The 27992-nt window shown below is 33.9% G+C and overlaps 3 protein-coding genes across 5 annotated transcripts; 2 read left to right on the plus strand and 1 right to left on the minus strand.

The window, feature by feature from the left end:
* The first annotated feature begins 9394 nt into the window (after positions 1 to 9394).
* On the plus strand, positions 9395 to 13782 carry LOC105258747 (zinc finger protein 14). Of its 2 annotated transcripts, none has more exons than XM_011270225.3 (3): positions 9395 to 9799; positions 11374 to 12168; positions 12865 to 13782. In XM_011270225.3, the coding sequence occupies exons 1-3, from the start codon at positions 9727 to 9729 to the stop codon at positions 13548 to 13550; spliced, it is 1554 nt and encodes a 517-aa protein (XP_011268527.1). In that variant the 5' UTR covers positions 9395 to 9726; the 3' UTR covers positions 13551 to 13782. The 2 variants fall into 2 exon arrangements, with proteins under 2 accessions (XP_011268527.1, XP_025267945.1); XM_025412160.1 differs by lacking the exon at positions 9395 to 9799 and adding an exon at positions 10776 to 10961.
* Positions 13783 to 17192: 3410 nt separating this feature from the next.
* On the plus strand, positions 17193 to 23953 carry LOC105258749. Its single transcript, XM_011270229.2, has 5 exons — positions 17193 to 17430; positions 18998 to 19084; positions 19151 to 19282; positions 19479 to 19869; positions 20100 to 23953. The coding sequence occupies exons 1-5, from the start codon at positions 17371 to 17373 to the stop codon at positions 23675 to 23677; spliced, it is 4248 nt and encodes a 1415-aa protein (XP_011268531.2). The 5' UTR covers positions 17193 to 17370; the 3' UTR covers positions 23678 to 23953.
* Positions 23599 to 27992, minus strand: LOC105258748 (coiled-coil domain-containing protein 102A). Of its 2 annotated transcripts, XR_889764.3 has the most exons (8): positions 27589 to 27992; positions 26512 to 27248; positions 26210 to 26438; positions 25800 to 26009; positions 25424 to 25698; positions 25220 to 25308; positions 24905 to 25088; positions 23599 to 23767 (listed from the first exon to the last, which is right to left on the minus strand). XR_889764.3 is itself a non-coding variant. In XM_011270226.3 (7 exons), the coding sequence occupies exons 1-7, from the start codon at positions 27691 to 27693 to the stop codon at positions 25066 to 25068; spliced, it is 1668 nt and encodes a 555-aa protein (XP_011268528.1). In that variant the 5' UTR covers positions 27694 to 27992; the 3' UTR covers positions 24551 to 25065. The 2 variants fall into 2 exon arrangements, 1 of the variants encoding a protein (XP_011268528.1); XM_011270226.3 differs by lacking the exon at positions 23599 to 23767 and having other exon boundaries at positions 24551 to 25088.

Below are 27992 nucleotides of genomic sequence, written 5' to 3' on the forward strand. Positions count from 1 at the left end.
TATCTTTCAATGGGACTAAAAAAATAAATAATTATAATTAATTTTGTTATATCAAAAATTTACATTATTTTATATGAATCGTAGATTAATCACAAGTGATGCATAAATTTGGAAGTCCAACGTTAAGGTGATTTAAAAGATTCACACGCTCGTATATCCGTAAAGGTTTCACTTCAGCTATTTCGAACAGGTTGTGCTTGTACCTATTTTTTGATTATTGGCATCGATCAGTCGGTCGCATGGATTCTCATGCTGTCGACGATAGATAGACATAAATATATAATATGGCAATAGTTAAATCGAGGTGCGATACATAAGTGCAACTGCCAAGCTGTACTATAGTTGTCGTCATTTATAGATATCATTTAATCGTTGGTAATTGGCCAAAACTTGTCTCTAAACTTGTTGCAGCCGTATGAAATTGCGACATTTTGATTCCTAGCTAAAGTGTCAAGTATCTACTAACATATCTTCCAGTTAATTAGATTTTTAACATTTTATACATGAGTTTCGTTGTCATGTTCGCTCTATTTGCCTAAAGCTACTTAACGCGCCTATGCCAGCTGTTTTGAATTATGATATTAGAAACAAGTAAAATTAAGTGAAATCTTACAGCATTCGGTATTACATAAATAACTTTACATAAATATATAATTAAACTTCTTTTTTTTTGATAAAATTTGAATAACATGAAAAGTAATAAAAACTTTACCATTATATTTTTAAAATAAATATATCTTTGTTATGTTTGAATATATTTATTTTTAGATCATATAAGAATTTGCTCTTCTTTATTTTTAAATCGTATAAGAATTTGCTCTTTTTGTAAGTCATATGTTCTATTTTCCTAAAATCATTTAAGTGATTTTAATCAATCGTTCATCAATCAATTACATCTTATAATGAGATATCTGATCTATTATGACTGCTATGATGATATCATATGATGACTGCTAAGTAAACGCATCTGGAAATTAACAATCTTTACAAGAGTTGCGTTTCCTGTTACGATATGTATTTCGTCAATGGACGAAAGATAAATTGGAGTGTGTCCGAAATTAGTATTTGTAGATCGTAGTAAAGGAATGTCCTTGTGCAATATTGGTACTCTTTACAGAAGCTTGCCAAACGATTGATTAACGTCATATTGAAAGATAAAAATCATGATAGCGCTTAATGTAATTTTAAAATATATTTTTATATTTCATGGAACAGGAAGAAAAATATTTTTCTTGAAATTTCTGCATGGTACATAAAATTGTATACGCAATATTTTCAATTGCAAACGCAAAATATATGATAAATAAATATTTATTTAATGCACAGTAATTTAACCAGTGCGTTAATATATATTATAATAAATTAATATATAAAAATAAAATTATACACACATAAAGAATTAAAAAATTAAGAGATCTAGAAATATAGAGAGATTTGAAGTTTTTATGCTTTGAAAAGAATTCATAAATTAAAAATTTAGTGTCTTCTTTGGAAAACTTCAAAGATACATGTTAAATGTTACATGTTTGTTGTTAATTGTTACATGTTAAATTAAAATAGAATAAAAGATTTATATGTTACTTATACAAATATCTTACATATTTTCTTTAAAATTCTATTGAAAAAATCTCTTGATCCTTATATATTATGGTGCCTTGGCAACTCAAATCCGTCCCTGATCTGCATGCAAATACGATCTAAACTTAGAGATGTCCGATTTCCCTCGTTACGACAGATCGCATTTTCGTCTTCATCGACCTTAATAATTTGTTTTAGCTTCAATCGCTAATAAAATTCCTTAAAAAACTTATTAAAAAAACTTGTCTCTGTAATATTAATTAGAATAGATACTTGAGAAAAATATTGATCATTTTGTACATAATGTAAATCGAATTATAAAGCATTAATATTTTAATTGGAAATAATGTATCTTGGAAAATGCAATATATTGTCAGTGGTAAGGTAAGAAATCCGGTATCTTTGGGTCTCAAAGTGTTCAGATAACGGCTCAATAAACGCACCGACTCATGGCTGGATTCTTCAATGGGCTATTAGAAAGAAGAGAGTTTCTGAATGAGCACGCACACGAATCCGAAGCCTGTACGCATATACGTTGCGATATTCCCGTGGATCTTATAACAGCAAAATATCAACGAACAAAAATGCGACCACCCCCAACCGAGTTTGTCTAATATTATACTACTACATAAAATACGTTGTGACGCACGCGATATTTACGAATGATTTTAAACTTTCGTGTCGTATCATAAAATAAATAATTATATCATTATGAGATTAAAAATAGTAAATATAATAAAATAGAATTATTTTTTTAAAGTTTTATAGAGATGTCAGTACCCTTAATATAATATCAACAATTTATTGAATTATTCCTGAATTTTAGAAAATGCTTAAATTACTTAACTATTTTAACTTAATTTAATTTGATCTCAAATATATGCGTGTATGCTATTAATTTGTACAAATCTTTTTTATTTTATATTATTCGTTATTTAATAACTAATTAATAAATATTTATCAAATTCTTTGTTTATTACAAACAAAGCGTTAAGGAATACTTTTTAAATTTTAATCATCAGAAAGACTTTTTTACTAGGCTTTGTAAAAAAATGTGATTAAATCGCTCTGAGGCAACATTACACTGCTACCACTATGTTTTGATCCATATGGATCTAAAGCCTGGGCATGTTCCTGCGCGTGGGTCGCATACGTCTTGTAGACACGCGCGTGTTAAAGGGAAGGCGGTGGAAAAGGGAACTCGAGACAGAGATGAGACGATGGAAAGAGATGGAGAGGCTGGGCGCGTGTCGGTCGCGTGCCCATTGCCACCGGTGACTCGGTTGTATATCTGCGACCCTCTCAGGGCCCTTTAACCGCCCTTTCGCCGTTTTTCCAGTGGCGAACGTCTGATGGGAAGATCTTTTCAGACAATAGCATTTCCGCCAACGATGAAGATCATCCGTCGACACATGTATCGGAGATAAAATCACGAGGAGATATTTAATAGATCGATGAAAATATTTTTTTTCTCATCACGATAAATGACAGAGACGTTTGATGTAAAATTAAAGAAAAACTGAATTTAAAATATAAAGAAATAAATGTGATTGATAGATATTATTCTATGGATCATAATAGTTGGATATATTATAGAAATATAATATTGTTATTAATATAGAATAAGAATTCTTAAAATCTGAAAATAATCAATTAACAATTTAGGGATAGAATTCTATTTATAATTTTAATGTGACATATGAATATAGGAAATATTAAGTAGTAAAATACATGCAAATTTAAAATACATATTAAAATACATATTAAAATACACATACACACACACAAATGCATATGTAAAAATTATTTGCCAATTTAAACCGATGATGGTACTTGTACGTCACTGTATCGTTCGAGATCATGACCTTAGCTCACCGTCTAGTTCACTTCCTTTTCCTGTCACCTCCATAAAGACCGCTTGGACAGTGGTGATGAAAGAAAGGGGATAAAAACGCTGGCACGCGAATGCACGGTCTTGATCGAGCAAAGACAGCTTACTCTTTTAATTTCGGAAAATGATATTTTGCAAGATTTTTTATAAGATCTTCGTTTCAACAGTTCACCTTTTATTAACTTCGTGAAAATCATAAACTTTGAATCATAATAATTCCAAGCGAGAACGGAAGCAATCAACATTCCTAGCATCCTGAGTGAGTAATTATCTCTGAAGTTGAGATATTTCTGTCTTGTGCCAGATTATGGATACATTTTTTTATAATATTGTAATTAAAAAAAAATAAAGAAATATATATCTAGATCGTCCTTATAGATTTTATATGAATTACATCTTTCTGTGTGCGTGTGTGTATATTTCTATATATTTCTACTTTTATCTTCATAATTTCGAGACAAAGAAGGACGTAGAAAGTGAAGTACTGGGATTAATTGTGACCGGGTCAAACTGCACGAGACGAGCCGTCTTCGCAGGTGGCAAGCAGGCATGCAAATCCGAAAAAGGAGGGTCCACGCACACGAGCACGTGCTCGTATTTTGCGAGAGGCCTTCTTTTCAGAAACGGCGCGGCAGTGTCGGCGGTGGAGGCGGCGGTGATCAGCTGGCGATATTTCTTCCTTTTCTCTTCTCCGATCTTCGCAAGACTGAGGGAGAGGGAGTCAGAAAAAAACGCTGAAACGAACGAAAATGAGCGTCGCCACCCCTTCTCCATTCCGCTCACCCGCATCCTGTGGCAGCTTTCGTAAAAACCGTCGGCCTGTCGGTCTCCATTCAAAAGCGCGAGTCACGGGAGCTCATTTACGAATTTCACGACGAAATTCTACACTGGTTGAGAGCGGGGCGTCTGCGATCTCGATCGAAGAGGTGGAGATCTAGATGGAAATGAATAGATAAATACACACGAATAAAAGGAAGGGTGCGATCGTGTCTCGAGAGGAGATTTCGCCTTTGGATTATGTCAAAGTATTGTAATCTATCTCTAAAAGACAAGGTGAAAGATTATTCATTAAAAGTTTTCGTCAAAAAATAAAATAATATAGTCTTATTGATCAGTTAAATGCAATCGTTTCAAATAATTATAGAAAATATTTATATTTACATTGCATATAAAAGTTTAATTAATTTAATATAAAATATTTGTAATATGAAACAAACGATTTAGTATAATAGCACATAAAGATATGCCGAAAAATGTAAAAAAATTGATTATTTCTAATAAATATATTAAAATTTTACATAATTGATCTTATTCTATTAATCATCGCATAATTTCAATCAAATAATATCAAATGATTATTTTGCTTTCCCTCGATCAGGATTATTTCAATAGTAGCGAAGAAAGAGGCGAATATCTGAATTTGTTCAGATGATGATATAAGAATAGAACATGATCGAGGAAATATGAAACAAGCGGTTGTGTTCTCCGGAAGAAACTGTCTCCCTTTATCCTCGAGGACATTGCTTTAAACACGAGCCAACGTCTTACGGTGTTCTCTCCCTTAAAGGGAGGCACTTCCATGGATGTCTCCACCCAGTGTTAACCTCTTGCACCCAGAACTAAATTAAGAGTCGTTCCGGTCGACATTTTTTGCCACCAGGGATACTCCTCAAATTTTTTTTTCATTTTTTTTTCTTCAATTTATCGAGAACATCAATTCATTATATCTAAATATTGTAGATCTTTACTTTCGAGATACTTATTTTTATTAATTCGTTCACGCAAAGCTACAAATCACTTAACAATTCATTTTAAATCCTAATTTGTTTCTTTTCAGCATTAAAATTAGTCAAAAACAATTAATTATTTTGCATTCTCATCCTGTCTCTTTTCACACCTCTTTACTTTTACATCTATTAATGCACATTTTTTTCTTTTTTCGCTTACGTGCCTAAAAATGACGACAATGTTGAGGAATAATCGAGACATGTAAAGCATATTCTCGTATAATGATTCACGGACCATGAATAGAGAATTAAACTGCACCTCCCGGTGTCATTGTACCCTAGATCTTAGAGGATGCATAGGGGAGCCGAAGGAAAGCGCAGATTGGAAAGTTGAAAGAGTACACGTAGACGGCTGAAAATCTGTCGTTTGGCGTCCCGCCAAGTCTTCGCGACTTATCTTCGGCTTCGTCTTCATCCCTCATTCTCCAGTGGAAGCTCTTCCGCGGAAGACGATCCGCGGGAACTTTTATTCCCACTTTCCCGCCGACACATCTTTTCGTAGAAGAGCATCGTGAATCTTCATCATCATCTGTTGCTGTTCTCGGAATTCGATCAATTTATAGATTTCTCGATTGCAAAATCTAGGCGAAAATGTTTTTCGAAAATTTTTGGAGATCGTAAAGCTTTGATTATTATTTCATAACGTTTGCATAAATGTTTATGATAGTATACGACGCAAAACTTAGTAGTTATATGACGTTAACATTTGATATAGATATCAATTGCTAATTACAATGTAACATAAATTGTACAAGTTTCTTCTAATAATATAAGTAGCATACATTCTTTATTAAATTTAGCAAAGAAAATTGTAAAAAATATCTGTATTTATAATAATAAAAATTAATTTTTTAACTCGTATCGAAATTCTGATATTTATTAGAAATTAGAAAAGATACTTTATTCTAAAGAATGTTTGCTAATAATATTTTTATTATTTTTATTATTTTTAATATTTTTATTATTATTTTTTTATTTTCAGAAACGTAGAAATGGAAAACTGCTACAATTTTTCTTTATTAAAATTTAATTCAATTTTTTTCTCTGCCAATGCAAAAAAATTTTGTAAAAATTAAAGACATGTTTCACTCTGCCTGCCTCGGTTACCAAGAAGCAGAATTGGCGGACGTCTGACTTTAAGAAAAATTCACCAGTAGGGAGATGTGTCTCTCGGGTCGCGAGATTCTGGATTCCGATCTTCTTAGCTTACCTTGTCGCGTCTTGCGGATGGCCGTGGAATAGAAGAGAGGTGGTTTACCCGAAGAACACGACAGCTGCATCGAGCCATCGCAGCCTGAAAATAGCATGGCAACCCCATGCCGAGGCCGCCGGAGGAGCGGCGAAGTCGAAGCTCTCTCTCTTTCTCTTTCTCTCTCCCCCTGCGCTTACCGCCTTTTATACATATCCCGACTACTGCTAAAAAGCCGCCCACCTACGAGCCTTTTAAATAGCGATCGCGTGCTCTTCCCTTTTTTCCGGCACGCGGAAAGTACTTGCTACCATCGAGGAAAAGAGGAAGCGCGCGGGAGGCTGCTGATTTATAGAAGGAACCGAGCGTATCCGGATACTTTACACGCGGGATGACACACGATACAGTCACGCATTTTCGCCTTAAACGATCCTGCCGCCTCTAGGAATCACTCTTAATGATCTAGCGACCCCGCTAGTGGAGCAAAAAAAAACCCGCCCCTATACTTATCCATTTTTTTAAACGAAAAATTACCTAAAATGGGACTTGTTTTTACAGGCTTGTCCCGATGAAAATCTGTATGAATTATTAATTATAATCTTTTCATTTTTATCATGATTAAGATTGTTTCATTGAAACCTTTCAATCATTGACCTTAACGAATTACAACTGACTCCTAAGCGAATGTCATTTTTCTTCGTAATCGTATAATCTTCCGCTGTCTTTCATAAGAGTCGCACGTGTGATCGCCAATCGCGATTTATCCGTCAAAACCTTCGACGACATCGCGTATCTTTTCCTCCTCCCTCGCACCTGGAGACGCTCCAAGAAAGCTGAAAATACGCGACTAGTGGGCATACGAAATATCTTTGGGGCACCTGTAGGATGAGCCGCCGGATAAAGCGCAGAAAGGCACGAGGTGCTCGCACTATCGGTGCCGTTACATTAATGGACGTGATCTGTAGCGAGCAATGCGTGTGATGGCGGCATGGCAGGCAATCTGTTGTCGAGTTGCGAGTTGCGTCAGTGGTGAAGATGCTCTCACTCTCTCGCTCGACGTTCTCGGAGCTCGTGATTTTATTTTTGGCCGTTCGACGACGATACCGTCAACGATTTATGATATCATCGCCGAGACACCTGTTCCGCAACTCCCATCTAAAGATTTCTTGCAATTTCGAAAACTCACAAATTCTTTATCCTGACCTAGACATTTGATAAAGAATGCTTTGAGATTTTAATTTTGTTTTTTACCTTGACAAATCTCTAATGTTTTCTTTTTATATGTATAACACGAAAATGACATGGTTGGAACATTTAATAGTTGACTATGATTCATAAATTCTCTTCAACCGCAGAAATTGTAAATTTTCTGAAAAACGAACGTATAATATAAGAGTTTTGTTACATTTATAATAGATAAATAGATAATAAATTAATATATAATAAATAATGATAATGCAAGATAAATAAAAAATATATTAATAATAAATGAAATTATAAATGAACATTTCAAGTATATTAGACTAAATATATGCTGCAGAGTTGATCAATTAAATCGTTTTTCATTAATAAAAAGGATTTATTAATAAAATTAGAAATGATCAACATTTCTAATAAGCATTAATGAAGCATTTACAATTCCATAAAATTTATATTTACAGTACCAGTCAAAAATATGTCACCTTTTTTTAGGATAATTTAATTCAAAGTATATATATTTAATTAATTTTTCTTAAATTGCTGTATCCATTATTGAATGAAAAGTCTATTGTTCAGTAATCTATATACCTACTATTAAAACATGCGATTAGATAGAAATATACACACAAATTTATACACTTTGAATTAAGTTATTCACTTTAAGTTAAGTTATTCAAAAAGCATAAAGGTGATATATTTTTGGCCAGTACTGTATCCACTGATTAATTAATTTAACTACTAAACAAGACATTTAATGATTATCTTTCATAACTAAAAACGATTATGATCAATTTCTTGACGGAAGACAGTATCAAAATTATCGAGAAAAAATATACAATAATTAGAGAATTTTATATATTTGCTAGTTTAGTAAATTTTGCATTAAAAATTCGAATTAAATTTCAGGAGAATCAAAATTGAATCTCTTTTTTTTACTAATCGTCCTAGCAAAGAGCAAGAGACTATAGAGGCAGCGGGGCTTTTTGGTCGACGATTGAATGAATGCCACGCGAGTTAGTCAGCGCCGCGGTGCTAAATTCAGCGGACGCCTGGCGTCGCGCCAGAAGAACCACTCAGCGCACCAACCTGCTCCTACCCTGTAGCCGCCGATGAAATGACGCCGTTATCACATATCTGCTTGCCATCAAATCTTTCGTTTAAATAAGATAAATGGATCGCACCGATCTTCTTGAACTTGCTAGATACAGGATAGCTACAAATTCTTTTAATTCTTCTGTTCTTTGTTGTTCTCTTTTAAAAATTGGATATTGTAATATTAAATATGCAATATTAAATAATAGAGATTGAATTAAAAGAACTTAAGAATAGAATAGAACTTAAGAATAAAATAGAATCTAAGTTAAATTTAATGGAAGAATCTGAAAATTGCATTCATTAAAAATTAACAATGATAATATTCTATTTTGTGATAAATTCTATCACTTCAATTTAACCCCCCTCCTCCCAATCAAAAAATATAATAATCTTCTTGTTGTGATGCGGGATAATGTCCAGTAACGAGCGATAATGGCAGGACAACTTGCCGAGGGGAGGGTGGTTAGCAACCACCCTGCGCGTGAGCTGTGGAGACCGCTTGTGTTCCTCCTACGCGGCCTTTCACCCGCGCTCTCCCGCGAGACGCACTCGTCACGCGTGTCGCACATTGCCGCCACACGAACGGGACCACCACACGCGCGGGGAAACCGGGCGGGCACGCTTCTGAGACGCGTGCAGCTGAAGGCGAAGAAGACGACGACGACGATGATGACGAAGAGCGCCGCGGCGGCAGCGGCAACGGAGGGCGAGGGAGGCTGCGCTGGCTATATGTAGCCCCGAATCTTAGCCGGGGCAACTATTGCGCCCGAAATTGCCGAAGCGAACGCAACCCCTACGCCGCTCGACGTACACGCCACCGATCGGATTGTAATCCTTCTTCCCGATATCGCGATCATCGGACTTATCTTCATCCTTCTTGCAAATAATACTGCAGACAGTCGGTGCGACGAGTGTGTTTGTGAGTCTTGTATTGTATAAGTATGACTTGTGTGCATTGAGAAGAAAAATCGAGGAAGACGAGGAAAATGCCGCGAGCGTTCCTGATCACCCATCGCAGATATAACGGTGCTGAAGAAGAGATCGGAGGGTCTGAAAGAGGTATGTTGTTAATTAGATACATTGCAGTTTTAAATAAAAATGGAGCACGTATTATATTTGATTAGTTATGTGATAAATGACAATGATTAAATAAAAAATTAAAAAAAGAGTGCTAAGATATTTATAATTTCAAAATTTTCAATCTTAAAACGATTTAAATGTCACAGATTAAATGTACATCGTGAGAAAAATTGCTAGTAATAAAATTGTTTAGTTAAAAGATACTTAATTAGTAACCAGAGATTTTATGATTTTATTATTATTTAATAACAATTATTTTTATTTTTTAATTGATGAATAGATTTAATCTATTACAATTCAATAAAATTTTAATAAATTTTTCCAATAATTATTGGATGATAAAGTAGAGAATTTAGGACATTTAACACATGTGATTTTTGATATATATACATACGCACACAACAAATAAATATTTAACCAATTTTTCGTATATTTTTTAAATATTTTTTATGCTTTAAATGAAATGAAATCCTGAATTAATATTTTATGCTTTAAATGAAATGAAAATCCTGAATTAATATTTCCGAAAGGTCTTCTGCGAGAATTTTGTACAGCGATAAAAATTTATTTACTTTCGCGAAATAGATATTATCCCAATACTTAATGAGCTATTCAATTATGAAAAAAATTGCTAGACGTGGAATTTATTATAACTCGTGAAATGTCAAAATCTCAATTTTTACATACATCATACATAAATCTCCTTTTCTCAGACTAAATTAAAATCAAGAAAACTCATCGTTGCTTCGTAAATTAAGGTGGTGGATCACGTGAATTTAAGAATAGGACGCTAGATGCGTCATCAGGGCCCACCACGATGCATACCGTCGCGATGCCGTCAATCTCACCATGAAGCAGACAGGCAAACTTCCTCACAAATGCAACGCATGTACACGGACTAAGAAATACATAGAATAAGCGCGGTATACTAAGAACTTGTAAGCGGGGGTTGGTCGCGGTATGACTCTATTTCCGTTCTCCCCGAAAACGGAGCAGCTAGTAACGTAGCAGTTTCTCTCTCCCCTTCTTTGAAGGTGTATATCGTGTTTTACGAATCACGTCGACATCGAGTTTCCTTGCCAATCAGTCAGTCGGGAACTATCAAAAGACCCGCACTTGAAACAGTACAATTCATAAAAAGGTATAAAATAAAATATAAATTAATTGTAATTTATTGCGTTTGCGAAATGTAAAGATAAATTAATAAAACTTTGCAGAGAAATATTTTATTGAATAAAAAATATTTCATATTTATTTAAGAATCACTTAATATGACCAATTAAAAATATTAAAGTTAATTTTATTTTCTTATCCGCATTAAATAAATTTAAATAATTTAAATAATCTAAATGAAATTTCATGAAGTTTACAGAAGTTTATACAATTCAAATTATCTTGAGACTGAGAGACTGCGAAGATAGTGATTATCTTTTCCAAAAAAATTATTTGAAAAAAATTATTTGAATCCATTAAATAAAAAGGCAATTAAAATATTCATCTTTTTTAACAATTAAACAATTTCAATAATTACATCCTTTTTCATTTGCACTCAGATTTTAGTCCCGAGAGAAGCGTGAGACTGGCCGATTACAGCGGCGGTCAGCCAACTTCTGATGGCGCCAGCGAGTGCGGCAGCGAGACATCGTCCGAATGCCCCGAGGAGCTATACAATCTGACGAAATTGGCGGAAGTGAGCCTGGCAGCAGCGGCAGGTACTCTGATTCATCACAGCAATGTCATCTACCAACGACCGATGTCACCGAAAGTTGCGCAGTATCCTGCAGAGAAGAGCAGGTCCCTGGCGTCTCGATCTACTGCCCAGGTAATGGAAAATCAGGATCAAGTCTTGGACGAACGAACGAGGCTTTTCTTCGAACGGATCGAAACCGAGAAGGAGATCCTGGAGAGTCGATCCGAGGAGAATACCACCTTGGGGCTTCGTCTTTCACCGCGACATCCCTCCTGTTCCTTGCAGGAAGAGCCGAGCTTCTCGAAAATGCCGATAGTTTCTAGCGTCGATCCATCGCCGGTGTCGTTATCGTCGACCGTGTCCCAAAGTCGGAGAACGATCGCTGCGGAGCCCAAGGCGGAAGAGAACGAAGATCACGAATGTCCCGATTGCGGCAAGAAGTACTCGACTTCGTCGAATTTGGCTAGACATCGTCAAACGCACAGGTCGCTGGGCGATAAGAAGGCCAGAAGGTGCCCGCACTGCGATAAAGTCTACGTCAGCATGCCGGCATTCAGCATGCACGTGAGGACTCACAATCAGGGATGCAAGTGTCATTATTGCGGCAAATGCTTCTCTAGGCCGTGGTTGTTGCAGGGACACATACGTACGCATACAGGTATACGCTTCTGAAAGATGCTTTATTTTCTTATTTTCAATGATAATTTTTATTATAAATAAAATAAAAATTATGGTATAAATTGACGTGTAAAAAGATAATTAAACTTTTAAAAATTAATAATTTCCCGTGTCTTTCTAATTTAATTCAATAAAATTATTTAATTTTCTCTCGATTGCGTTTTTAAAATAAATATTATGTAAATAACTAAGGCAAATTTTATTCTTGAAGAAAGTACAAAGTTTAACGGGCAATTTCAATGAAGACGAATTCAAATTAATCATTCACGAAGTGATTTTGGCACACTCTATGAGGCACTATTTCCGACTGCAAATTGTAGATGTACAAATGTGAGATTAGTGACACGCGTAATATATCTACATCCTCCAACTTAAGTGGTTGAAGAAATACATTGAAGAGTTAATTGAAATATTCAAGCTGAAGAAGAGATCAAATGGAAAAATGGAAAATTCATTAATTGGGCAATTTTCTATTTCATTTTTTATCTTTAAATTTTAATTTAATTTTAAATAATTATTATTTTTCTACACATTTTATTTTTTAAACATATTTTATATTTGAAAGAAAATATTTAAATGTTTTATATTTAAATATTTTTTAAATATATTTTAATCTGAAAGAAAAAGTATGTATACAAAAACTTCGATATTTAATAATAATTATTTTTCTTTTTAGGCGAGAAACCTTTCAAATGCACCATTTGCAACAAAGCTTTTGCCGACAAATCGAACTTACGGGCTCATATACAAACACACTCGAATACGAAACCTCATGTGTGCGGTCGTTGCGGCAAGGCTTTCGCGCTAAAGTCTTACCTTTATAAACACGAGGAGTCATCCTGTATGCGTGCCCATCATCGATCGTCCACGGAAAAGTCCGATCAAATCGAACAACAAACGACATCGCTATCGGTGAAATCGAGTGCTCCAGTACTATCGTCCTTGAGTAGACCGCAGACGACGCCATGCGGCATTACAGCATCGCCCACCAGCGTCATAGTTCCTCGATTAGGACTCGATCGAGACCAAAAGGGTCCATCGTCGGCATTCTCCGCGATCATCAGGCATACCAGAACGACGGACGTGGCGATATCATCGAAGCGATCCTGCAAAGAGAGAACGCCCTGTCCGAATGATTCGAACGAGGAGAAGCAGAGCCCCGATTCGGCGGCGAAGGATTCGGAATACGTGTCCAGGATGGTCATCAGGACGTCGGTGATATCTCCTAATCCGGAGCATCTGCATCTGCGTTTCGAAAACGATGTTAAGAGTTCCTCAACTACGTTCGATTATTCCGATTCGACGAGATCTTCGGCTTTCTCGAGATCTACCGGGATGACTTTAAATTTGGCCATTGCTTAAGAATTAATCGGCACCTGTAATTAGATCGAATCAGTCGTGTTAAAAAGATACGGATTTGACTTCATGCTTACTTTCGTACGAAAAATTCCACAATCAGAAATTCTTTTGAATTCATTCAATTAGAAATTTGTAGGAATTTTAGAATATTTTATCTAGAGAGAATTTCAAATCTAGAGTTTTGACGAAAAATTAAAGCAAAGGATTCTTTTAGCAGCAGGAATTTTTTAAATCAGTCATTTAAATTTTTGCTTTTAAATAATCAAGTTGCTATTTTTATAAGATTATTATGAAAGGATTTAATTGAGAAATTGACAAAAAGATTTACATTGTTTGATTGGGAAGAACTAATTAAAAGAAACATTGACAATTTTAGGATATTTTAAAATATCCTAAAACTATCGTTGTTTTTTTAAATTGATTTTTGAATAATCAATTTAGAATAAATCTTTTCTTATCAAATTCTGATTGAAATTGAAACGTTATTTTTTTGTATGATTGCTGAATGATAATTTTATAATTGTTAAACATTTTCATGGAGTTTTCGATTATTTTCGAAGGAGTTTTCGTAGACATTATCAGAGATTGTCATGTATATTGTCGCCTTTCTTCATTGTGATCGAATGAAGATTATTTCTGATAATGAATATGCTAATAATTTCTGATAAACTAAACAGTTGCGAAACAACAGAGTATTGTGTGTGACAGATACTATTCCAAGCATCTTCCAAGAATTAGGGACCATTTAGTAAGTAGTCATAATGTTAAATCTATAAGCCGTTAATTTAGATACTTGTTAGCATAAAGACGTGTTTTATAAATATCAGATCACGTTTTTCAACGTATAATTCGACACAGTAAAATAGCTCCGATAGAATTGATATATACGGTATGAGAATACTTTCGAGGCGTAAGATCGCTTCTGATATGAGAGTTTATTAAACGCCAAACTTATTTATCTAAAGATGTAGCTATATCGCATGATGTTAAGCAATTAAAATAAATTATCGACATGCAAACAGAATTGCAGTGCCTTCATGTTATTAATTTAGAATTAAATGATAAGGATTCGAGGCTCTTCGAGGCAGCTATCGATTTTACATGATGTAAATACGTATAACTGACACGTTTCTAAAATATAATAAGTGAATCCAACGAATATATTGAGAATATATTGCGCGAGAATATATTGTAGTCGAATGTAACAGAGTTACGTTTGCGATCATAAAATGTCGAAGAAAATGATATAGCATTCGGTGCAAGTTTATGGTTGTGTTGAAAAAATTTAGAATGCATTGGAATGCAAGTGTTGAGATGTCCTCAAAAGCATGAGAGCGTATATCTGTGATTCGAAATTGCGCAACCAGTTGCGAAAAGCAAAAAGCCGGCTCCAAACAATGCGAAAATTTATCTATCAAAATAAAATATAATGCTACATTTCACATATTATAGAAAATGAGTTTAAATTCGTTGATCGTTTATTAGTATATCTATTATTTTATGTAATAAATTTTGTTATGCTACATACGATTAAAATATCATATGTAATGCCAACAAATGTTATTCAATCGAGCGCATCGTTTAGAGCCGTAGCGTAGGTTGTATATGCTCCATCAGTGAAGTAATTATAGCGATGATAAATAAGCCTTCTTCTTTCATATTCATTTCTTGATACCAGAAATTGGTATCCGATCAGAGTGTCAAACTAGTCGAAGCCGTTCTGTCATTGCGAACGTAATCTGCCGTCGTGACAAATTTCTCAATTTTGTAATTTATTTTTTTCTCGATGGATTTTGTTTAGAAAGAAATCGATGACATATTTCTTCTTCAATGATTCAAAGAACGGCAAGATTACGTGGATTATGCAAATGACAACGGTTATTATAAAGATTTCATATAGGTGTAATGTATTACGCAATAAGAGATCGATTGCGTCGCGTTTGCCGAATAATTTGTTTATGCTCTAAAAAAATTGCAATTGACGAGCGATTCGGACGCGTCCTAGTCACTTCGATTCAATAGATTGCCTGTGGATGAAAATAGAAATCCTGATCTAGTGTTAAGACGTAGTCGTGACACATGTTGTAAATAGCATTCCCACTTTTACATATTAGAATTCGCGAGAGAGACATTGGTATAGTCATTTTTAGATAATTAGATCTATTATACACCTGTTGTATGTGCTATTTGTACACCGGAGTGCCTACATAAAATATTTACCCACATTTTTGTACGAATTGTAAAAATCTTGTCTTATCGTAACGAAAGAATAAGTATACGATATGATATATGTTTGAATTAATTTTATATTTGTCCTACTTCTTCTTTTTAATATCCTTCTTCCTATAATCCTTTCATATTTCTAAAGATTTTTCATGTACAAAATAAAATTCTTTTTCAAAAAAAATCAATTTGAATTATATATTTCTAAGACGTGGAAAATTTTTTAAACTCAATGTAATTTTTGTGCTGTGATGTGTATTAAGATAGATATGTATTAATATAGATTAATATTGATATCAGAGCTGAATATAAAATTAACATTAGTATGAAAATAAAATATAATCAGATTATATGAAATGACTATAGAAAAGAAAATATCATAATATTTAAAACATAATAAGTTTAAAAAAGTTGTGTCAGAATAATTTAATTCCGATATCTATCGAATTGCAATAATGTGCATTCGCACAAAGCTTTCTGTTCAACATTCTTTTGGTCTTTTTACTTATTGAACTCGCGTTATCGCGTCGATGAACCATACGATCATTAGTTTCGCTTGGTAGTAGGATAAACAACGGCTAACTGTGTTTAACAAATAGATTGAACTCAATAATTAGGCCAACGAAAGCAAAAATGACTAACTCATGATAATCGTATAAATCAATCATACAAAGTTAATTCCATGTTGCCTTTAATTGATAAATTTATGGTTTAAATAAAGGTAAGAGAATTTGCATACATTAGTATCATAAATTAAGGTATAATTAATTTATATAAACATTATAAAATAATGATCATCAATAATGTAAAAAAACTTTGGATTGTTATTTATTCTTAAAATACATGAGAAATTTTGTCTGAAAAAATATTTCCAAATATATATAATTAATAGAATAATGAAAAAATATATAAAAGATATTGTAATAAAAATATAACAAATAAATCATCTTTGTGTTATTAAACTATGTAAGAATTAAAAAATTTTGTCGAAGAAAATTGTAAATTCTATCAAAGATTTTTTAATAATTATATAAGTGTATTTATATTTTTTAAATTTTATATAACACTTTTAATTTTGTGTAACATTTTTATATATTTTTTAATTTTGTATAACATTTTGTAATTTGTATAACATATATACAAATCTAAGACAACTTGTACTGTCTCTTGTATAAATAATACAAAGATAAAAGGAATTAGAGTTCCTCCATTTTTTCTAACTGCAATACGATGATACTCCGAATCAGTAACAGTCATGAGCGTATATCTCAGTAAGTAGTAATGAGATCCGCCCTGACAAGACGAGACTAAAAGAGATAACATAATACATACAAACGTTTGTACGCACTTACATCACAACGCACATTCTCAGAATTTCTTCCAGCGCAATTCTTTCTCCCGCCTCATGGCTTTATGGTTTCTTATGATCCTCAGAGACGCTTCGCGGGATCAACTATGATGAGACCGAAGAAGAGACTAGGAGAAACGTAGAGGAAGAAGTGAGAAGAGTCAGTGGGAGTCACGATCTAGCAGGGTTGAATCATTATTGAAACATTGGTCCGCGTCAGTCGTGGAGAAGATCTCGCAGAAGATTCAAACCATGCAGCTATATCTCATTATCCTAATCTTCCTCGCGAGTATGGTACTCGCGAGATATCATGTAAGTTTTTCTTGACGGCTTTCCCATTTCGACAATGAAGTAATATCGAGTTCATTTTATTATATTCTTTTATATTCTTTTACGATTAAAGTGTTTGCAATGTTTGCTTCAACAGGTGACCAAGTTTTTATTGTGTGAAGAATATAGTATCTTTGAAAGCTTGTGTATTTAAAAAATAATATATTAGCAGTGAATTAATTTTATGAAACATTGTGTATTATTTTAAATCAAACAGAAAACATATAATAATCATTAATTTTATGAAACATTGTGTATTATTTTAAATCAAACAAAAAACATATAATAATCATTAATTTTATGAAACAATGTGTATTATTTTAAATCAAACAGAAAACATATAATAATCATAAGTGATATTTTTTATTTTAGCTTATTTTAAATTAAAAAAAGAATATATAATAATTTAATGATATTTCCTACTTTAGTTTACATAAAAAATTTTGAGATTAAATATTTTTATTATTTTATTTTACATTAGTTTGTGAACTTTGAATCAACGTGTGATTGTTTTAATGTACGAGATTTCAAAGATAATTAATTTTTAAATATTTTCAGAGAAAGTATTCAAATTGTGCTACCCAATTGTAAAATTAATCAGGCTATCATAGATTTATAGAAAGTGATATTTCAACGTTCGTCATTTATTCGTTCCTTCAAATAATAGATAGAGTTGCTTATATCTCTTTTTTAAAATTACGATTTAGAACATTTCATTTGCCGTATTTCGCGCGGCGTTGTGAAATTCAGCAAATTGCCGGCATGTATCATCTAACCGTAACGATAAACGCAGAAATGTGATCTCTTATACAACTAAGTAACTTTGATATTCCATGGGATTTTGGATATTATGTATTTAAAAATTAGAGTTTTAATTATTAGTATAAAAAAGCTGTAATTTAAAAAAAAATAATTATATATGTACAATAAAAAAAAAATATAAAATAATGATACTTATTTTTAGAGAATATTTATTATAAAATATATATAATTTTATATTGAAATTAATAATATTCTAAAAAAGCGTATTTCTTAAACGTGCTTTTAAAATGTATCTCATTGTAAAATTAAATATTATATTAATAAATCTGCCGCTCCAATTACAATATTCCGTTATGGCAGGTTATTGGCACAGGTCATACATGCTGATCCATATGATTAGAAAGACCATTTAAAAAAGATTTGAAGATCAAAGTTCATGAGATAAAGCAATAATAGAAATTGTATACTTAGTGTACATGCTTAGCTTATTCTTGATGTAACATTATCCTTTTTCATTCCTGTTTATCAAAATATTAAAACTTTAATACTTAATACTGTTAAAAACATAAATTTAATTACTATTGTTAAAAATAATTTTAATTCAAAGTTTAAGACATGAAAATCAATAAGATGTTCTATTCTATATATCTCAGAATATTTTAATTTTATGTATATATTATTTATATATTATAATTATTTTAATATCAAAAATTATATAATCGCATTATAAATTGAAAAAATAGCAAGATATTAATGATTAATGTATAAATAATATCAATATTCATAGGAAAAGACGCGTTTTGATCGTTCCATTCATAACGAACACAAAATGAAGAATATAGAAAAGCAATGGTCTTTTACTGACGACGTAACGGTAAGTAGTTATATTGTTGTAATATATTAAAATAATAGATTAAAAATATTTTATTTTTAAAACTAGCAATTCATTGCATACAAGAGTAGAAGGGAGAATGATTGCTATCTTGAGAAATTAAAACAAGATCGAAATGTATCACATAAGAAACGACAACCAAATGTACTCTACGCATCGACAGTCCTTACGAAATTGGAGGTAACGATAAGTAATAAATTTAACAATATCATATTGTTATAAATATTGTGATGCTAATAAAAATTCCTTAATTTTTAATATATATATATATATATATATATATATATATAAAATAGAAATCGAATACAATGTTATATATATTATATATCAATGAAAGAATTGAAACATTCTGATTTAATATTTTAAACATAAATAGGCATGGCAACTTGCTGGAGATCGAATTATTGATTTCTGCAATGGACGTAGAATTATCTTGCTGCAGACAAATAAACCAGTACCTGGGCAAACTCTCGATCCTTTCCTAAATGAAATCCCTGTAGATGAGAATGATATTTTTCCAAGACGAATAATTGATGTGGTTTTAACACCACTAAAGACTCGAGCAAAAAGACAAATTCAATTCGAACAACGGGAAAAGTCGGACGAAAATTTCAATCGAGTTCGACTAGTTCGTCAACAGACAAATCAGTTTCGAGGAAAATTTCGCGGACAAACACAATCTCAATACTTGAATCTTGGTAATCATGAACAGAAGGAAGGCAAGGCGGAAGCTGAAGCCACTCAGCAATCTTCGCACGCAGTAGTGAGTAAGTATAATGTTGTTTGTTATCTAAAAATTTTATAATAATAATTTAATTAACAATTTAATTAAATTCAATTAAATTGAAAGAATTTTGTGACTTTAAATTTTGAAATTAGAATATTGTGAGATACACATTATTATATAATAAACATATTAGTAAAAATTTTAATGAATAAAACCTAACAATTATTTTTTTACAAAACATTAAAATATCTTACATATTGTCTTTTCCAGGTGGCAGTCGTGGTATGGGTCAAGCGCAAAGTATGTCATCGAGTGGTCCAGGTTGTGAAGATTGTCCTGGATATCCCGGCGTAGACAGAGGTCCGGAAAGGATACTACCTACAGATACTGATAAATATGTACAAGGTCCAAGGATTGGTGGTACACCTATACGTCCTGGAGAAATAACTGCAGCTTACCCTGGTAGAATTACTCCTGGTGAACAGATAACATATCCAGGTGGAATGATTCCTGGAAGAGTCGGTACTTATCCCGGTATTCCAGGAATTTATCCGGGAGATATTCAACCTGAAACTGATAAAATATATCCTGGAGGTGTTCGTCCAGAAATTGTAACACCGAGGACTGATAAGATATATCCTGATGGTGTCCGACCCGGAGCGGTACCAGAAGGTGTTGCAACATATCCTGGAGGTGTGACTCCAGAAGGTGCAATATATCCTGGAGCTGTTCGACCTGGTACTGTGACTTCAGGAGTTGGTGTAACATATCCTACAGGTGTTCGGCCTGATACTGTAACTCCAGGAGTCGGTGCAACATATCCTGGAGGTGTTCAGCCTGGCACTGTAACACCAGGAGTCGGTGCAACATATCCTGGAGGTGTTCAGCCTGGCACTGTAACACCAGGAGTCGGTGCAACATATCCTGGAGCTGTCCGGCCTGGCATTGTGACTCCAGGAGTTGGTCCAACATATCCTGCAGGTGTTCGACCAGATACTGTAACTCCAGGAGTTGGCGCAATATATCCTGCAGGTGTTCAGCCTGGCACTGTAACACCAGGAGTCGGTGCAATATATCCTGGAGGAGTTCAGCCTGGTACTGTAACACCAGGAGTCGGTGTAATGTATCCTGGAGGTATAAGACCAGGAGATGATAGAAAGTATCCACCCGGAACTTTAGTCACAGAAGATCGTGGATTATATCCTGGAGTTGTTCAGCCTGGAAGAGTTTTACCTGGGGTAACGACAGGAGTAGGTGTAGAGACATATCCAGAAACAATGTATCCACCTCGAGCCCAACTAGGACCTACCTATCCTTCTGATGGCATAGTAACTACTTCGATAACAACAGGTACTACTGCTGTCACTGGCGTTAAAGCATATCCAAGTGGTATAACACCTGGGAAAGGCTTACCGGGCGTAGCATATCCGGGAGTTTCTGAAACAGGAATTTACCCCGGAACTGGAACCTATCCTGGAGGTGTCCGACCTGATACCGTCTCAGGAATAAGAGCCGATACATATCCTAGTGGCGTTGCTCCGGGAAGAACAATAAGTCAAGGAATTTATCCTGACGAACAACAAAGGGTGATTTATTCCGGTGGCCTTCCATCAAGTACTTTGCCAGGACAAGTAGTCACGACCACAGGTTCAGTAGGTGCTGGTACACAAATAATAACTTATCCAGGTGGTCGAACAACAGACGGACAAGCGATTTATCCTGGCGATACAATTCAACCTGGTAGAATTCCTGAAGGAGTAAGAGGTGCTCCAGGTACTCAAGTTACGTATCCAGTGGGCACCTATCCCGGAAGTCCTACTATACCAGTTACGTATCCCGGAGGTCGTACATATCCTGGTACGCAACAAGTTATTTCTCCTGACGTTACTTTATATCCCGGTCAAGTAGCTTATCCTGGTGAAGTTGGCCAAGTGCCAACATACCCAGGCGGACAATATCCAAGCGCAGGCACCAGAATTCCCGATGGAACAGGCGTACCAGGAGGTATTCAATACCCAATAGGTACAACCGAAGGTCAAACAACAACTGGAGAAACAAAAACAGGTGTCACTGGTCAATATCCTGGTCTGTATCCTGGTGGAATTAGTGGTCAAGAAATAGGAATAGATCAATATCCAAGAAGACCTTACACAGGAATGGGTGAAACTGCAGGAACCGGAGAACCACCGCAATATTATATTGGATCAGGTAGGCCGATAGGTGTAATGGACAACGGTGCCGAATCACAAGCGTCGAGCTCGGTGCAACAAATGGAGTCGGGTACTCAAGCGAGCGCATCGGCCCAAGGTAAATACGGCTCGGGTACGGCTCAATCACAAGTGACGGGAACCTACAGCGGTTCAGGCACCTTTTCTGCCCAAGCTGGTAGCAGCGACGCTAATAAAAGCGCTCAAGCCGAGATTAGTGGAGGCAAAGAAGGAGCTACCAGCAATGCGCAAGGTATCGCTGATCATGGAAAAAGTCAGACGCAAGTTCAGCTGGATTCAGATTCTGGAGCTACTTCGACAGGCGCCCAAAGTAGCGGGTGGAATCACGGTACTAATTCTCAAGTACAAGCAAGCTCCAAAGGCGGAATGGCGGACGCTCAGGCTAACGGCGAAGGCAGTACTTCTAGTCAAGCGCAAATCGGATTTCAGCCATACTTGAAGAATGAAGATGAAAAGGTGGAGAAAAACATGACACCATTCCGTGGTAGCGGAACGGCTTCGGCCCAAAGCGGCACTCATCAAGGTCAATCCCAGTCGCAACTGCAGGGTTCCTTTCAATACGGAATCACCTACACCGGCGCGGCTCAAGCTGGTTCTGGATCCGGTGCCGCATCATCACGGAAACCCTTCAATTTTACCGATTCCGAACTTTTTAAGCCTTTCAAACCGGATTCTTTCTTAAAGAAACCGACAAATGTCGACAGTGTGCAACCGAGTCCATCAGCAAGTCGAAACGACGAAGACACACAAGATAATCGCGAGAAAGGTTTGCAGAGTAGTTCGACCTCGAAACAAACTGTTGTTGTAAGTTCCAAAGATAATCCATCTAATGATAAAAAGGTGAAAGCTACTGAGAAATCGCAAACAGACGATGCAACATATGATGAATATGACGAATACACGGACGAGGATGATTATTCTACGAGTTCAAGGTTGACAATCCAGGAAAAGTTTTCGGAGCCTTTGTCAAGTTCGGATCATCAAAAACTGAAAACTTCTCAACAACAAAGTCCCAGTCAAATACAAACGATACAGATCGCCAAGGGAAATCAGTACGACGTTCACGTCAGTCAAGATTCAAACGTACCGCAAACAGGCCATACCCTGCAACCAGGACAATCTGTTTCAGGATATACTATCCCGACTGGTTTTCGTGGTAGAGTAGTATCGACCTCTGGTACTAAGACTATCGCTCAAGGTGATGGCAAGTCTCAATCGCAGACTGTATCTTTGGTACCAAAGGATCTGAATAACACTAAATTGCCCGTCACGGAGACTAGGTCGCTTCAAACCAATCACGAACGTTATGTCGGCCGACATACATCGAATAATAAAAGCCAAGGTTCTTTTATTAATCAAAACGTATCTTCCGATAAGCGCGCGGGACCTACTCCAGCAGTGGCTATGAAACCAAGTTACTACACTGTGACTAATAGTTTTACCGGTAAGATAAATGGCAACAACGAGCCGAGAAAGTACGAGCATCGATATTACACAAAGAGTTCCACTTGTGGGTATTTCACGTTCTCTTGCAATGTCGTATACGGTTCCAATGGCAGAACGAAGATTTGCAAACCAAAAGTGCCGACGTATCCCAATGGCACGCCTATGAAATGTTGAATGAGATTTATTCATCGCGAGATACGACAATAATTACTTTCTATAATCGTTTCTGTAAAACATTATGCGTTACATCATTTTTTTCTTCACCTGTAACATAAAAATAAAATGTAAGTAAGTTGCTTATATATACAATATAGATTATAGATCATATTTGAATATTAATTGCATTCGCGCGTACCATATTTCGCACTATAATTCTTTCTATCATAAACTTAAATAGTATATTTTTCGTGCTTTCAACGAATAAAGTGAATGTGAAAATAAAAAATATGACAGGAAATCCTTACACAATCTTATGGATTAAAGATTACAATTTTTTTATGTAAAAAATCCATAGGATTGAAAGTTGTATATACTTTGACATTATAATTTTTTTATTGAAATAAAGAAAATAATAAATAATCGATTGTATAGCATAATAAACATGCTACATCAATTACTGCTATTTATTAAGTTTTGTCAATAAAATACATTTGAATTAGAAGAAAATTGTCTTTTCGTTTTTTTTTCTCGCTAGTTAATAAATATAATTAATAATCTTCTTTTTCTTTTTCTTTCAAGATTTGATGTAGATAATTGTATGAAGATTTGTTCACGTTTTATATTTCTATCTATACAATTTAGTACATTTGTGATGTGATAAACTTGTAGAGTATTGCTTTCTGTTAACTTATATTACATAGATTTTTTCGATATTGAGATAAAAAGTTCAATTATAAATATCAGGTATCGTATCTTGTACATATTGTATTTCACGATTTCGCTAATCTTTTTCGAGGCGACGAAACATAGTTTCATTATATATATCATATATGTCAATATATACACACACATAATGATAAATATATTTTTATATACACCAATCTAAAAAAAATACGTAATAAAATAATAACGCGGAATGTAAACTGTTTATAAAATACCATCAATGCCAAAAAAATGTTCATAAGATTTACAAAAATAAAAAAAAAATACTACGATGAAATGATTATTTACAGAAAATAATGATAAAGATGAACACAATCTCTCTAACAATAAATTGAGTAAATATATGAACTACTAAACAATAAATGCTGCAACATAATGACTCATCTTATCAATCTTATCAATCGACAAGTAATTAAAATTGCACATTACATCAATATATACTAGCAATATATACATTTATGCTATTGGAAGTATTGATGTTTTATGTTTATCATTAAACACAATAAACATGTAACTTACGATAGTTATTCGACATGTACAATTCGTCGAAGTATCACGCTCAATGGATAAATTTGAAAAAAATTTAATTATGTACTTTAGGCTCGCTGAGAAATCATCTATCCAATTTGCATTTTCGTTATTTAACTTAAATATGCCATTATTATCAACACGAGTGAATACTAGGCTTGCTGTCGATCATAAACTGAAAGAATAAATAATATATTTTTAATCTGTTGTCTAACTTTTATTTAAAATATTTTAAAATCTAATTTATATATTCTCATTTAATTCTTATATTACATTCAAAAGCAATCTACTAAGTTAATAACATACCTTCAGCATATTCATCGGAATTGTTTACTTGGAATTTTTGTTCTCCTGCTCTGTCTCCAGCAGTATCTGCTGCACACGATTCGTTTTTGCTGATAAAAATATACATTTTTCAGATTCAATTGTAGAAGATAAAAAAAATTATATATATATATATATATATATATATATATATATATACACATTTGAATTAATTATCCCACTTACCTATTTCTAAAATGCTCCAATTGTACATTTGCAGATTCTAATTGTTCCATAAGATCTTCATTGGTTCGTTGTAATTTTCGTACGCTGTTTGTAGCAGTATCGACTTCATCTTGAGCAGCGGCCAGTTCTTTCTTTAACTCCTCGACTCTTCCTCTCACTCGTTTCACCTCTACTTCATATTGCTCGGACCGTCTCATCGCGTGTGATAATTCTGTTGTTTTTTCTGCTAAGGATTGTTTTAGCGCCGCTTGATACTGCTTTACTTCAAGCAGTACCTACGAATATTGTGTGAAAAAGACACAGTAATAATAATAATTTTGAGAAACATTTCAATTTATGAAGAACGCATTTATATTTATATAGAATTATAACAAACCATGTTGCGAACTAGAATTTCATGCTGTAATTGCCTCGTGTCTGTATCAGCTGTAGACACCGGTCGTGGTCGTCGTGATTCCATTTTTTCTTGCAATTCATATAATTTTAAACGAAGCAGCTTATTTTCTCGTTCCAAAGAAATTTTTTCAGTCTCTAATCTCTCCCTTTTACTCCACTCAGCTGCATTTTCAACTTGAAGTCTTTCTAGCTGAAATTTAGTGAAAAATTTCATGAAAAATTTAAAAAAAATATATAATTTACGTAGCATAAAACATACACATGCATAAAAATCAGAAATAGAGAGTCTAACAAACTTTTTTAAATGACTTTCTTTCTCTTAAGAGAAAATATAACTATAATATAAAAAATATTAATAGATTACTTATAATATTAATATTAATTACTTACTTCAGTTCTTAATTCACTTAAACGACGATCCATTCCCTCTCCATTACTAGTGTCGTCTATTAAATCAGCTATGTGTTCATCATTAAGTTCAAATTGAAATCGTTCTTTTAACTGTGACAACTCTTTCATTGTATCTGCTCTACTTTCAGATAGTTCCTCACATTGTTCCCTTAATTGTTTAAGTTCAGCTTTCAATTTTTCCACAGTACGATGTAGAGAATTGTTTTCCCTTACAAAATAAAAATAAAATAAATTTTTGTGTTATTAACAATTTACTTTTGCAGCATTAATTTGTAACTTACTCCCTTTCCACAGAAATAGTTTTTGTTGCCTCTTCTAATTTAAGTTGCAATGTCGACATTTTTTGTGTCAGGCATTCTTTGTCATAGACATCTAAAGACAATTGTTGCTTCTCCAGTACATCTTTTTTAGCATTATTATCCATGACTAGTTTCGTGATATTTTTATCTAATGAATTATTAGGACTTTCCTTATACAATTCCACTGCATGTTTTGGCACTGCACCTTGCAAAACATACTCCTCAATATCCCTTTCTGGCAAGATATTATGACTTCCCGAAGCAACATCTGATGCTTCGTGTAAAGTTTTACAAGATAATATATTCCTTTGTGTATTTAATGTATCATTAGGTTCAATGTTACTATAAAACTCCAACTGTTCATCTAATCCAAAAGTAGCTCTTAATTGTGGGTCTGATTCTAAAATAGTAAAAATCTGTTGGTCAAACTGCCCAGCATGTTTCAAGAGTATCATATGTATTTTTTCCATCTCCTTCTTCAATTGTTCATTTTGCAATTCCAATTCTTGATAGTCATGTTTGAAAGTATTAGCATCTTTAACAGCAATTTCTAATTTTGCCCTTAGAGCTTTTGCTTCATCTCTAGCTGCATTTCTCTCATTCCGAACTTTGCTCCATTTTTCACGCCAATTAGCAGTACAATCTGACCACCATCGCATTGTTTTTTCCATTTGTGCAGCTCGTGCTCTTGCCTCTTCAAGTTCTCTTTGTCGCAAAGCCTTTCACAAGAAAACACACATTTAGAATAATCGAATTAATTGATAAACAAATGAATCTTTAAAGAAATGTTGCTTATAGTTATTACAGAATAATTATTAGAATATTACTAAAAATTAATTGTTAAAAATTTTAACTCATAATTAAATAACATATATAACATATATACACAATATAAAATTCGGATTACAAATAATATAACATCTGAATATTATAAACATGGATTATATTGCTCTTTAAAATGTTAGGTGGGATGTTATTCTGGGATTTACTAAGAAAAAAAAATATTCAATAATCTTCTAATTAATCTACAAAATAAAGTTTAGAATTTGAAAAAATTACCTCCTTGGACTCCCATTCGCTGTCCATATAACGTGATGAGGAAGGCACTTCGTGTTCCCTCATATATCGTCGTGAGGAAGTTCCGCTTGTTGTTGATTGTGCCATGGTATCAACAACACGTAACCTACAGTTTTCTTTTCACTTTATCGGCGATCTTCTCGAAAACTACTTTTTCACTTCATTAAAAATCTCACAGATTTAATGTTGATCGAGCATCATTCTTCCTTGCATTTAATCGTGCCATTTAACTTTCAAACTCGATAATAAATTCCTTGGCACATGCTTTGACAAATTTCCATACGTCACACAAACAAGCTTACTACAGTATGCAAACAGAGAGAAGCCTGAGGCCTGAGAGCGGCCATGCTCCCGATTTAGGTGGAACCCGTATTTATCATAGACAG

This window comes from Camponotus floridanus, unplaced genomic scaffold, assembly GCF_003227725.1.
Source record: "Camponotus floridanus strain SB8 unplaced genomic scaffold, Cflo_v7.5 scaffold48, whole genome shotgun sequence".
Taxonomy (NCBI): domain Eukaryota; kingdom Metazoa; phylum Arthropoda; class Insecta; order Hymenoptera; family Formicidae; genus Camponotus; species Camponotus floridanus.

Coding starts and splice junctions, on each gene's coding strand:
- LOC105258749 (XM_011270229.2), top strand. CDS start 17,371: ATGCAGCTATATCTCATTATCCTAATCTTCCTCGCGAGTATGGTACTC. Junction 17,431..18,997: donor TGGTACTCGCGAGATATCAT/GTAAGTTTTTCT, acceptor CAATATTCATAG/GAAAAGACGCGTTTTGATCG. Junction 19,085..19,150: donor CTTTTACTGACGACGTAACG/GTAAGTAGTTAT, acceptor TTTTAAAACTAG/CAATTCATTGCATACAAGAG.
- LOC105258747 (XM_011270225.3), top strand. CDS start 9,727: ATGCCGCGAGCGTTCCTGATCACCCATCGCAGATATAACGGTGCTGAA. Junction 9,800..11,373: donor GATCGGAGGGTCTGAAAGAG/GTATGTTGTTAA, acceptor ATTTGCACTCAG/ATTTTAGTCCCGAGAGAAGC. Junction 12,169..12,864: donor ACACATACGTACGCATACAG/GTATACGCTTCT, acceptor TTTTCTTTTTAG/GCGAGAAACCTTTCAAATGC.
- LOC105258748 (XM_011270226.3), bottom strand. CDS start 27,693: ATGGCACAATCAACAACAAGCGGAACTTCCTCACGACGATATATGAGG. Junction 25,309..25,423: donor TTGGAGCATTTTAGAAATAG/GTAAGTGGGATA, acceptor TATTTTTATCAG/CAAAAACGAATCGTGTGCAG. Junction 25,089..25,219: donor TTCCGATGAATATGCTGAAG/GTATGTTATTAA, acceptor TTATTCTTTCAG/TTTATGATCGACAGCAAGCC.